Source organism: Culicoides brevitarsis, chromosome 1 (genome assembly GCF_036172545.1).
Source record: "Culicoides brevitarsis isolate CSIRO-B50_1 chromosome 1, AGI_CSIRO_Cbre_v1, whole genome shotgun sequence".
In the NCBI taxonomy this organism is placed as follows: domain Eukaryota; kingdom Metazoa; phylum Arthropoda; class Insecta; order Diptera; family Ceratopogonidae; genus Culicoides; species Culicoides brevitarsis.
In genome coordinates this window covers 15,883,899-15,897,561 of record NC_087085.1, presented here as the reverse complement: position 1 = coordinate 15,897,561, position 13,663 = coordinate 15,883,899, and the positions used below count along the sequence as shown (strand labels likewise).

The 13,663-nt window shown below is 29.2% G+C and overlaps 1 protein-coding gene across 1 annotated transcript; it reads right to left on the bottom strand.

The window, feature by feature from the left end:
* Window positions 1-11,791: 11,791 nt before the first annotated feature.
* LOC134837340 (sialin-like) lies at window positions 11,792-13,436 on the bottom strand. Its single transcript, XM_063852712.1, has 2 exons — window positions 12,228-13,436; window positions 11,792-12,043 (listed from the first exon to the last, which is right to left on the bottom strand). The coding sequence occupies exons 1-2, from the start codon at window positions 13,434-13,436 to the stop codon at window positions 11,792-11,794; spliced, it is 1,461 nt and encodes a 486-aa protein (XP_063708782.1).
* Between the last annotated feature and the right edge of the window lie 227 nt (window positions 13,437-13,663).

Below are 13,663 nucleotides of genomic sequence, written 5' to 3'. Positions count from 1 at the left end.
TGAGCTTTTCAAGGCGAATGAATTTGAAATGAAAAATTATTTGGTTATGTTCCCAAGTGACAGCCACGTAGGTCGTATGTTGTACGGCGCTCTGTATTGTTTTTTCAATTAGGGATGTCAATGGTGCTCTCGAGTTGTAGTCTTTTGAAATTTCTTTTTCAAAATTTTTAATATTTATTTTTTGACCTATAAGAAAAGTTAATTTTACCATCAATATTAAACACAACGTTAGATTTTCATAAAAAAAAAATTAAAAAAACAGGAAGATCAGAAAATTTCTTTCAATTTAGTCTTATACCTTTTTAAATTTTTATGAAGATTTAAAATATTTTCACAGCATGTTAAATATCTAAATATTTAAATAGTCCAGAAAATAATGAAACAGTGTGTCCTCTTACCTCTAAAATTTTTGCAAATCCTCAGTATGGATATTTAAAATAAAAAAAAATATAAGCATTCAATGATTTTTTGACCACAATTTCAAAATTTCTATAAATATTTTTTCGTTTCACTATTTTTGACCTAAAGCCCAATTTTTAACAAATAAATTTTTTTAAAATATTTTCTTGTCTTTTGTTATGTATAATTTTAATTTACCTATTAATTTTTTTTTAAAGATAGAAAAATAAAAAAAAAATTGAAAATCGATTTTAGTTTAAATTTGATCAAAAAGCTAAAAATAAAATTACATTTTTAAAACAATTTTACTGAATATTAGTGTTGATTTGCAAAAAAAAAAATTTTATTATTATTTTTTTATTTTTTATTTTATTTTTTAATTTAACTAATAAAATTTTTGTATCAGACATACTAATTAATTCGATTTTCAATAAAAAATTCAAAAAATTTAATATTTTTTAATGAAATTTTCTTATTTGAATGTATTCGAGTACTCGTTTGACCGAACTCTTCATTGACACCATTAGTTTTTCTTATTTGAATTTTTGACAAGTAGGGGGCAGATCAGTCACTTTCAAATTTATGCGTTAAAATCATATTCAAATGTAAAGTTCGTTAGAATATTTCTGAATATTGCTTCAACTTTTTCATATGAACAAGATAAACAGATAATGATAATTTTTTATCAGTAGCAAAGAGATAAGAACTAATCAGCAATAATGTTTCAAAATGGGTCATCTTGTTAATCATAATTGCTTGGCGCTCATTTAAAAGTCTCTTTATTTTCATAAAAAGCCAATTAACTTTAGATGTTTTCAATTTATTTTAATATCAGACTTTTTAAACGTTATATGTGAATTGATTCAAATTAACCCAATTATCTCGTACGACTAGAACAAGCTCAGATTTTTCATATTTATTCTTCGTTTAATTTTTATAACTCGCATTAAAATCGCCGTAAAATTATTATTAAGTTGTTGATAGCTAGATTATTGCTCATCAAAATACCATTCAATAAGTACTCCAATTAACTTTTAGCTTAATGCCACTTTTCAAGTACTGTTTTAACGACTTGAGTCATTGAAGAAACCCCCATACGATATGATGCGACATGATTTTTATTGGCAAATAAATGATTAAATTGTAACGTTTATCACGTGATTATTATTAGTGTTGTTGAAAGTAATGAGTTGGCAAGTCATTGACCAATTAAGGACGGGGTTTTATCAGTAAACTTCTCCTTTTTTGCTCTCAGGCAATATGTAAAATTACTTTTGGCAAGGATTTCGTTGAAAAGATACAGACAAAGGAATTATTAACAAGCTGAATAAGCAGGTGTGACACCAACACGTGTTTTTATGACTGCTAAAAATAGTTGGTTGCGAATCACGTAGCAATGCCGGGAGACAGAAAAATTTAGTTTGCTGTAAAATTGATTGGGAGCATTGATCCTTTGTTACAATTTGAACCCTTATACGTGACATTTTACATGGCAGCGCAACTTGTTTATGAAACAAAGTTTTCTCTAAATAAAGTAATTAAATGAACGTTACATAATTTTTTTCTTCTTCTAACATGACCTGCCTCAACCTAAACCATTGACTCTAACGGTCCAACTTCGTGTGTTTTACATTGTCATGCCACATGTTAACGAGAAATTTATTCTTTGACAACCTAGTGACACAAAAGTCGATGTTGCGGCTAAATACAAAAGAGATTCTAAGAAATCAAAATTATACTAAAAGTTTTGTGTTTGTTAAATTTTCTCTCGCTTTGACTGCTTTTATATGCAAAAAATATATTTTAAAGTTTTCGTTTGAAGGACAAACGTTGATTGTACCGCATTTTAATTTTTTTAACTTTGTGATCATTTTAACCACGTGGTTTTATAAACTTTTGAACAGGTGATCTAAGAAATCTAATAAAAATTTCAAACCAAAAACCTTCTTAAACCACGTGGTTAGAAAAATTTTCAGGGCATCAGAAGGTTTTAGGTTTGAAAGGTTTATAAGATTTCTTAGGTCATCTGTTCAAAAAATTTATAAAATCACGTGGTTTAAATGATCATAAAGTTAATATGAAAAGTTTTGAAACAATTTGATCTGATAAATCAAATAACCACGTGACCTGAAAGAAAATTCAAACCACGTGACCTAAAAAATCTTTAAAGTTTAAACTATTTCATCTGAAATTTTCAAACCACGTGATCATATAAAAATTTCAAACCACGTGATCTGAAAATTTTTTCCCGCCATAAATCTTATGAAAAATACCGCATTTTTTCTTCGAAATGCGGTACAAAAATATTTTTTGCTAAAAAAATAATAAATGTGAGATTCTGCTTCTCGAATTTTAAAAAGCATGAAAAATAGTGTTGTGTTTAGTTATGTTTTTGCACATGTCAGTTTTTTATTTGCGTTATTTTATTACGTTTATTACTATTATTATTATGATGAGGGGAATTTCATAAAATGTAAAATAACTGTACCTTTTTCACATGTGATTTGAATAAAGAATTAGGAGAAGAACCGAAAGTCTATTCATTGCAAATACAAATTCACAGTGAAGTTCGTTTCGATGCTGTTGGAATTCATTCCACTTGAGGATAATAAAAACGATAATACACTTCTAAAATTCCCTTTTTCGTGTTAACACTGGACTTTTAGAGGGATTCTGCAAAATAAATTATCTTGCGAACATAATAAAGTCAAAAACAATGGGAAAGTAGTTGGAAACTACAATAATTTTATTGAGCATTGCGAAACAATTCTGTTTCTCTTTGTGGTTGAACAAATAAAATACCTTTTATGTTTTCATAAACTTTTTTTTCCTGTACAACACGAGGTTCTTTATATTCAATTAAATCGGAGAAAAGTTAAAAGTTTTTAACCCAAATATGTTTTAAAACTAGCATCCGTAACTTTTAATGACTTTCTGGCAGGAAAAAGAGAGAAAATCCAGACAAAATCAAATATTTGAAACATTTTGGGTCGGATTTACTTTTATGAATGAAATATAATCTTGTAGGAGGAGAATGCGAAATATTTGTTCGTGCACGAGCCACAAAGCATGGGAAAAAGTTAAAATGATTCGGTCGGATTGTTACTTCTAAAGAGGTAGGTGTTGGGTATTGTTAAGAATATTTCTGTGAAAAAAAGCAAAAGTTTTCAAGGAATTCTTCTAAAATAAATAAGAAAAGATTACTTGGCATGTATTTAGGACTGACAGGTAACACTTATCTAGGACATCAATCTTTTTCGCAAGCCCGAGTGACTTTTATGGCTTCGACTTGTTAACCATAATATTAACATAATAACTTTATCATCACATTATAAAATTAAATTAAATAAAAAATTACCTTTAATACCTATGAAAATTCTAAAATATATGTGTATGATGATGGTCTAATAATATAGTCATGCCTCGAGATATTTGCTCTTACAAAATCTCTTCCAATTAGTCTTTAACATATAATATGATATTAAGCTCCGGACTTAAAGTCTCCTTCGTTCATTGTTCATCCTAGCGATTATTTATTTTACCTAATTATTATTATTATTATAAGCAGAGTCTGCAACATAAGAATAACAAATCATGTAACGTCGTCGCGATCTTGAATATTATTATGTGTGTACCAGAAGATTAACGACAATTTAATGAGAGGCACTTCAGATGCTCTAATTACTAATTGATAGTGAACAGCTTTATTTTTTGTTTCGTTTTTCATTCTTTGTGGTTTTTATTTTTTTATAAGATAGATTCCTTTGTCTTGTTATGTCAAGTTAAACAGGATCAATGATCGTCATGGGACTTACTTATTTACAAGAATAAGATGTCATTTAATTATTTTAGTCCATTAATTCTATACGAATGTTGTTAAATCGTAGGTTTTTTGTTTTGAGATATTTTAGTGTTTATTGACCTTCAAAATTTAGTAAAATTTTAACAAAAAATTTAGAAATTTGTATGGTTAGAATTGGTAAAAAAAATTATTTTATTTTTTAAAAAATTATACAAAATTTATTTTTCAATCGATTTTGTAATTTTTAGTATTTAATTTAAATAAAATGGATTAAATATCAACAGAATTTTTTTTTATAAATATTTTTATAAAAAATTAAAATTTAATTTAATTTTTTTTTTCATAAATATTTTTATATAATAAATAAATCTTTTTATAGCATTACAATATTTATTTTTTTATTTTATTAATTAAAAGCTTATCAACAGAATTTTTAAAAATATTTTCATAAATATTTTTATGAAAAATTAAATTTTATAAATAATTTTAATTATAATTAAATTATTAATATTTTTAATTATTTTTATAATTTTTTTAATATACCTAAATAAATCTTTTTTATAGCATTACAGTATTTTTTTTTATTTAATTAATTAAATAATTTTCATTCATTTAATTTATTTTTTTTAAACATCCATTTTTAGTTACATTTTGAATTTTTGAAGATCAAACGTTTTGAAATAAAAAAATTAAAATATTTTTTAGACTTTTTTTTATATAAATTTTCTTTTTTTGATAGAAGAAAAACACTTAACTACTAAAATGAATAGAAACCTCACCTGAATCCGTCTCATAAATTATTCATCCGCCGCCTGATAAGTTAATTTTCGGTTGCAACCGTCGTTTACTACGTGTGATTCCTTCCGTTTGTTTCACTTCCTAACTTTACCTTTTGTCTTAATTGCCACGTGCCATCTTTACAAAAAAAAGTTTTACCTGACAAAAATTTACTTCATGATTCTAAGTTAAATTACATGAAGAATTTCATGAGAAAAAAAAAGAAAAAATAAATAAGAACACACAAAAATGCGGAACGGTTTACGAAAAACCACTTAAAAATAATCAGAGTAATAAAGACAAATTGGTTGACATTTCATGAAGCGATATCAAATTGTAAAGAACCTCAACAACAACGAGTACTACAGTGCTTTATGTTCTGTGTGATTTGCGTAAATAAATATAAACCACGAAAACAAACCAACTTTATGTATTGCGATGAAAATATTTCTCTCACGAGTCCCATGCGTTTGCAAGTTTGGCACCAAAAATGCTCTTTTGCATCAATAAATTTACATAATTATGAATGTATTGTCTCTTATGCTCCGTGAAACAATAATTGTTATCGTCAATTTTGTCAAAAATACATTTTGTGGTGCATTTTCGAGAGTCAAGAACCTAATAAAAATTTTAATTTCATGAAAATTAGTTTTAATGAACTTTTACAATTCACTTGAAGTCTGCTTTAATTTCAAATTATTTGATTTCCTGATAACTATTTCCAATTAAAATGTTGAAATTATTATCAAAGGCACCACGAGTTTAACCAAAAACATGACATGACGTCACTTGTGTGTCAAACTTTGCTAATTTCATTGCACTCTAACACGCTATAATGTGCGTAATTAATGGAAATTCTAAAATAATAATTATTACAACGACATTGTTGCAATTATTGTTGAACCGCAAAACAAGAGAGAACGAGAGAGTGTAATGAACTTTTGTGATGCGATGTGGGTATAATTTCAATAGTTGGTTGTAAATTGAGACTTATTAACGTGCAAATAATAAATGAATTTATTATAAAATTGTAACAGGTTGGACAATCATAACCCACAAAGTTTACGCAAAAAATGCAAAATGTTTGTATTTTGCAACAGACTTTTAATTACAAATTCGAACTCATGTTTACACAATATTTTTGGTTGTTAAGGCAATATGGAAATGGATGTTGCGGTCATAAAGTTGGAAATGAATTGAAAAGAGGGATTTTTTTTTCATACAAATGTTGGCAATAAAAATGCATTAATTTAATAGAAAAAACATTAAAATACATGCGCTGCTATCGATGATTATTTATTACAGGCGGTTTCGAGATTTGTTTCACGCGGCATGGCAAAAAATGTGAAACATGCATTTTTGTTAAAAAAAAAAAAAAAAAAAATTGAATTGAAAGTGTGAAAACAAATGTCCTGTTATGGTTTTTTTATTACTTTAATTAACGAGGAACAAATATTTTCCTTTTTTTATAATTCTGTGTTAAAAAACACTGTTCCTGACTAATGGACAAGGCATCGACAGACATTACTTTGCTCTCAATGTTTTTCTTTTAACAAACACCTGTCTTGTTCCTACAAAAGTTATTATGCACATTTTCAATGCCAACAAAACGAAGCGATCATAATACAAAAAAATGCAGTCAAACACAGCTAAAACAAAATAGAACTAGTCTAAAGATAACAGGCAATTAGCACAGGATGGTGTCATATACACAAATGTGGAAGAGAAGAAAAAAGAACTATTTTAATGGTACAATTTTTCGTATAGTGTTTCGCACTTAGTTAAAAGCCTGCTCGTTTAAGTTACAGATACATCATCCACAGATTTGCTGTGAGAAATTCATGTCTCGCAACTAATTTTTTTTAAACAGCTGAAAAATCTTAGGTTTGTTCTTCTTAATTTTCAAATTGGGCTCAATTTTTAATAAAGTTTTATGAAAAATTCAAAATTTGCATTCAAAGAGGTTTAAATTTTAGAGTTTGCTATTTTTGATAATTTTTGGTAAAAACAAGAAATATTTTAGCTAAATATGCAAAAAATAATCAAAATGAACATTATTTAACAAAATTCTTTAAAAATTGAAAGATTTATGGATTTTCCGTGAATTTTTTCAAATTAAAGAAATAATTTGGCTTTAGGGGAAAATTTTGCATTCAAAAATTTCATAAAAAGTTTCCTAATTTTTTTCTGTGTATTTTTTTTAAAAAAATGTTTTGATGAATATTTTTGACTTTTATGATACTGTTTAAAATTTATGATTTTTTTGAAAAAAAAAAACTTATTTTCTCAAATTAAACGCGTTCGATGAAATGAACTTTTGAAAAAAAATCAATTTTCCATGCCAATAAAACCAATATTTTTTTAAAAAATAAACTTTAAGAAAAATTAAATTTTTTTTTGCAAAATCAAGTTTTGAATTTAACTTAAAATTTATTTAAAGGTTTAAGTTAAAATTTAATTATTTTTGACCTTTGAATTCAATTTTTTTTCTAACTTTTATTTTTTATTTAGATGATGTTTAGGAGTTATTTAGAAATGCTTCAAATTTTTTTATGTTCATTACTCTAAAAATCGTGAATATTTTTTTAAATACATCAAGTTCTTTACAGTTATAACAAAGTTTACAGATAGTTAATCCTTTAATTATTCCATTGCACGGTAGTGCTGCACGTTGCTTACATGAAAAAGGCAATCTCATGCTGCGATGATTCTTCATTATACTTCGTGTTAAAGCCGTCGCAAATCCATCCGATGTCATACAAGATGCCAAGTAAAGTTGCATTCCTTTTCGCTTTGCAATAAATAACATTTTTTTTATGCAACACTTGAAAGCTTTTCTCTCATTCGTCTCATATTTCATAAATGGGGGATTATGATAAGAAAGAATCTTCTGCTTTTTTTTCATCCGCCTGCATTTACTGTTTTTTTCATGCCTTGTTGCAGATAAAAATGCACCGTAAAGAAACTGTGACAAAAACCAAAGCACGATGCCAATGAAAGTGTTGCTCCCGTCAAATATACGCTCTCTTGTGATTTGACATGGAAAAATAAAGAGTAAAAAGTAAATAAATGAAGATGCCAGGTTACGCTTTTGCTGTCAAAGACCAACTTTGATAAGGCAAAGTTCAAGTTGTTTGCAAATAAATGTCTCTTCAGAGAAATATTTCTGTAACTACTTGCATACGAATGTCAAACAAGTTCCCTTAACCCTGATATTGAAATAGTTTTCCTTCCCTTTTCTCATAACGAGCTGACATTGAATTATTTACGTTCAACTGCATTTCCAGGCAATTATTTTTGATTTGATTTAACACAGAGAATTTTTCGTTATTATTTTCTTTTGGCCAAAAGTCAAAGCAAAAGTTTTCTCTTTGATTTTTTATCCTTTCCTTTTTTTCAAGGTGATGGTCAGAAAACTTTGTTGGCGGTCCCCATGATGATAGAATGTCAAGTTGGTAATGAAATCACTTCCGTTGAGTTACCAACACGCGATTTCATCAATCAAACAACAATCAAATCACTGAAGTCATTAAACCTGCAGCATCTCACGCAACAAAGTGTAGCCCGGTACGCGACAGGATAATTGTATTTTTTTTTCAGTCAATGGCTCCGTGTTGTAACAGAGATTGAATTTTTTTCTCATGTCATGTTTATTGAATTATTTATACAGAGATAGACGTACCAGACAACAATCAAGTTGTATAGTGCTGAGGAATTTTTATGTGATAAATCATGTTCCTGTTTTTTCCTGGACATTTTTCGTACCTATAGGAGCGAAAAATTGAGTTAATTTTGCAAACAAACATTTCCGGTCATGGCATGAGGAGAAACTATCGTACGTTGAAAAGATAACAAGAATGAGAAAAAACAAGTCACGTGAAAAAATTGATAAAAAAAGTTTTGGTGCTATTTTTATCACAGAGACGAAAAAAATTTCTTTAGTTTACATTTTCATCGCTTGCTAGATAGTATTTAAATTTTTGCCACATCATCAGTATCAGCGTCATGAATGCACGAAATTTCATTAAGCAAAATGATGTTCTTCGAAATTAAATCAGCGAATGCGTGTGACGGCTGGTATGTCCTGTGAATCGACAAAGAGGTGAATTTAGGGAAAACAATTCATTTTTAAAGTTTCAAATTCATAAGCCAGTTGATAGATTCAGGGCTCAAATCTTTTAAATCTTGAACATCGCCATCGAATTTAAACAAAGGACATTCCATCATTATGTGTTCTGTTGTTTGTGTTGACGGCTTCACAAGATCAAGCAGGACTTTCAACATAATTCCATTTGTGAAGTCGAAGTCGTTTTTTCGATCTAAGTCTATATTAAAGAGAAGACTTCCTTTACCACTGGCAATCCAAATTGACTTCCATTCGTCATTTGATTCGAAATTTGTCAAATTCAGTTCCCGTGGAAGTGGTATTGCAGGCTTTCTTGATTTAAGACGAATGTTTGATGAATTTTGTTGTAAGTCGTTGTGTAGTAGTATTAAGGGGTCTATTTTTTCATTAAAAAAAACTTATGAATATCAATAGTTTTAGTAATAATTCAATTTTGATCAGTTATGTTCAATTTTGACAGTCTTGTTGTACTCATCCAGGCCCAGTTAGAGTGTAAATTTTGTTGAGGTGATCACAGAAGATAAAAATAATTTTGATTAATTCAAATAAATTTTATTTTAATATTTCAAGGAGCAAAACTTACCCATTTTCCAACCGCAAAAAGTTTCATCGCAATCAATTACATCACAAAAACGATATCATCTCTCTCTTGGTGACTTGCTGCTTTTTGTCAGTCAGTCAGTTTATTTACTGGAAAAAGATACAAACACGTTCTCTTTCCTTCGCCACTGCTGCTGCTGTGCCTCACATTTATGTTCATGAGTCCTCTTTGTGAAATTAACATTTTACGTTCATTCGGCGTTGCACATCGATAAAATTGTGGTCAATTACCTTTGAAACTTTGCTGATTCATTTAACGATGTCATTTCAAAAACAATTTTACAACATCGAAAATTTTGCTCCTCGTTTGTCAACGACAAAAAAAAATTTTTTTAAGGATACTTGACATAGATGCTCATTGACTGCAAGTAATGATCCCTCCTTCTCTGCCTGACTCTTGACTGACAGTAACTCGACATTATTTGCATTTAAAGTGCCTTTAGAGTTTTGAGAATCATTTTACATGATATGACGATGAAATATTACGATTCATGCTGTTGCTTCTCAAAAATGGCAAAAAAAAAGATGTCAATAAAATCGTGCTTGATTGCTCGCAAGAGGTATTAAAAATTAAGAAGAAGAATGATCGGTCAAAAAATTGACGCGTGTTATAAATATTTTAACTCCTCATAAATTATGTAAATAAACTCTTTAATACATGTAAATCCGAAATTGAGCGAGAAAACTCGCAAACACATTAAAATCTCATTAAAATTTTATGGGTTTTTGATAAGCGATTACCCTAAAAATCAACTAAAATCCATCAAATGTTCTCAACTTTCTTTTATTGTTTTATAAAAAAAAATATTTTTTATTTTAATAATAAAGAAAAAAATTTGAATTCAAGTCATAAAAAAATATTATTGATTTTGCATGCTTAATTAAGGTAGCGCCAAATTATTCGCGGAAAATTTTATGTTTTATTGCCAAAGTTTAAAATTTATCGCTTTTAAATTTTTTATTATTTATAAAAATATAATAACGCATAAAAAATGAAAATCAGGGTTAAAAGAACCATTTAAAATCAATTAAATTAATTATTTTGCCAAAAACTTCCAAGAACTTGTGAAAGTTGTTGACGAAATTGTGTCATCGTTCAATAAAATAAAACAGGAAATAAAAGTTTTGACATCTTTAAAGTTCACAAAAAATTCGAAAATTAAGGTCATTATGTTGATTACCATTAAAATTAATTAATAAAGTTAAATATTTACTCTCCTTTTAATAAACTTTATTGAACGTCCAATGTCATCATCATCGTTCATCAAGTTACTTTTATTTCGGTAAATTTTATTATAAAGACATAAAAAAATATTTTTGAGTCAATAACCTGCCGTTTATCCAAACCATTGTAGTTAATTTTTATTTTACCAAAACGTACCATAAAAAAAGCTTTTTAATGAGTGGCGTGTGTTGGTGGATCCTTAACAACGTAATAATTTAATCTCGTTATTTATTCTCACACCAAAATTAAGACAAATCTGAATTTAATTACGTTTCTACTGCGAATTTTATGTAGAAAGCACTTGAAATTTGTGTAGAATCACTCAGACAAAAGCACTTTTGATGATTATTTTAGGCACGTGAATGTCTAATTAATGTCTCTGATGATCAAATTTGATAAAAAAATTTTTAGAAAATTTTTTCTTTGCATTTAAATGGATATTTAATTTTTCACCTAAATATTTTTCATAAATTTAAAGTGAATCAAAAAAGTTTTATTTTGGTAAAGGTTTTATCTCTGCTCATAAAATTTAGTTTAAAAATTACAGTGTGATAATGAAGTGCAGAGATAGAGTTCATATAAAACTTTCACGTATATTCACCACAAACTCGTAACTTTAGTTAATAATTTTATCATATTTGTAAGGTCTTTGCCAAGGTCGTGTAATTTCATTTCATTCATCCAACTTACATGTAAATCGTGTTTCAGCAATATTTCAGATGATATGAGCTTGTATACATGTGTTTTTAAATGACAAAGAAATAGCACGTGATTGAATTATAGTAATTCACTTTAAACATTTCGAATCATCGCCGAACAAAATCCATTCACTTTATATTATTTTTTTTATAATTTTTTTTTTTCAAGCTTTATAACTTTTTACATTTTCATCTTCTAGAGCTGGATTTACGTATCCTGTATCTCGTCTAGTTTTATACCGACCATTGGATTTCATCTCCATAACAGATGATGGTTTGTCTTCCGTTGCCCAAGGCTGGACTTCTGCTGATCCAATGAAGAAATACAAAATTGCGCCGAACAAATAAATGGAGGCAGTTGCTAAAAATACGATGCGCCATTCATTGGCAAGGGATTGAGGATCATCTTTTTTACTCTAAAAATTAAATAATTTTTTTTTATTTTTTAGGAAGAAAATTTTAAAAATGTAGGTAAGTTAACTATTTAAAATCTATTCCAATTAATTCAAACCAAGCATATAAAAATTAATTTATGGTGAGTTTTTGTCAAAACTCTTCGATGAAAAAAAAAATGGGCCAAAGTTATGAAAAAAAACTTACATGAACAACAAATCCTGTCAGCAAAGGACTCAAAATTCCTGAAATTGTGGTGAATGTGTTCCCAAATCCCCCGATGATGGAAGAAAAAGCTGGCGCAATGTCAATATAATTGACTCCGATGCCAGAATATGTGACAGCTCCAAAACCAATTCCGAATGTGATGCAAATAATATTGAACGTAGGATCAACAATGTATGTTGCCGCAAGGATAAATGCTGATTGAATCGTCATCGAGACACAAATGAACGTTTTTCGTGTTTGAGTGACTGTTAAAACCTTATGAATGAGCAGCTTATCTGCCGTGTAACCAGCAATCAGGAGCATTATTGTCATCGTCAGATAGGGCAAAGCTGATAAAAGTCCATTTTTGCTAATTTGATAGTCCATTATGTCGGACAAGTATTGCGGAAGTTGGAAAAGTACCGTAACGTAACCATATCCCCATGCCATGCCAGCTAGAGATACAGCCCATACGGGAGGCGATGTTAAAATGTATCGCCATGGGATACTTTTGTTACTTGTAGATTCTCCAACGGTCGCTGCGATATATTTCAATTCAAAATCCGATATCCATCGATCCTCTTGTGGACTCTTTTTGATGATAAAAATCCACAAAACGAACCAAATGACACAAATTGTTCCAGTTACGTAGAAAATCCATTGCCAACCGTAATATTGCCCTACGTAACCCGAAAGTGGTAAAATTATGACAATTCCAACAAAAGCACCCGATATAGCGATGCCATGCAATCGAGCTCTTTCCAACACTGGACCCCATATTGTCCAAAATGCCAAGAGACATGGCACAGCGACACCTTGAAAGAGTCCCATAACGACGCGACTTGCAATCAAAACCCAAAATGGGGCACTTTCGGCAATGAGGGGCGTAAATAAAGTTAAAATTCCTGGAACAACAGTTCCTATTCCAAAAACAATGTGAGGCGGCATTCGACGAGTTAGCAATCCGCCAAGTACTTGCGTCACAGCATAGCCGTAATAAAAGGCACCCAATATTGCTCCTTTTTCCTTTGGAGACCAAGAAAACTCAGATTTGGTCATTGCAACGATAGCTACTCCCATGTTGACGCGACACGAGTACATGTTGAACATGCCCAAAAATGCCATAATTGCGAGAATGTATCGACGATTTCGCCATACTTTCCACCAGTTTGGATCGACGGCGGGAGTTTCACTTTTGATTTCGCTCATTTTGGTTTTGATGATAGTGAATTAAAGATGCGCGAAGTGCATTTCGTTGCACAATCAGATCAAAACTGTTGTGAATCTTCAGATTTTTTTTTCGTGATGGCAGTTCTCGAGAATTTACGTGCAAAAATGACATGCAAACGAGTAAAAGTTATTCGTGCATTACTTTGAAACAACAAAAAATCGCTTAACTGACATATTTTGAATTTTTTTAAATTAAAACAAGATAA

Bases quoted from the DNA above. Each gene is read 5' to 3' on its own strand.
- LOC134837340 (XM_063852712.1), bottom strand. From the start codon at position 13,436: ATGAGCGAAATCAAAAGTGAAACTCCCGCCGTCGATCCAAACTGGTGG. The intron at 12,044-12,227 runs GTAAGTTTTTTT...TTTAATTTTTAG, and splicing joins TGACAGGATTTGTTGTTCAT to AGTAAAAAAGATGATCCTCA.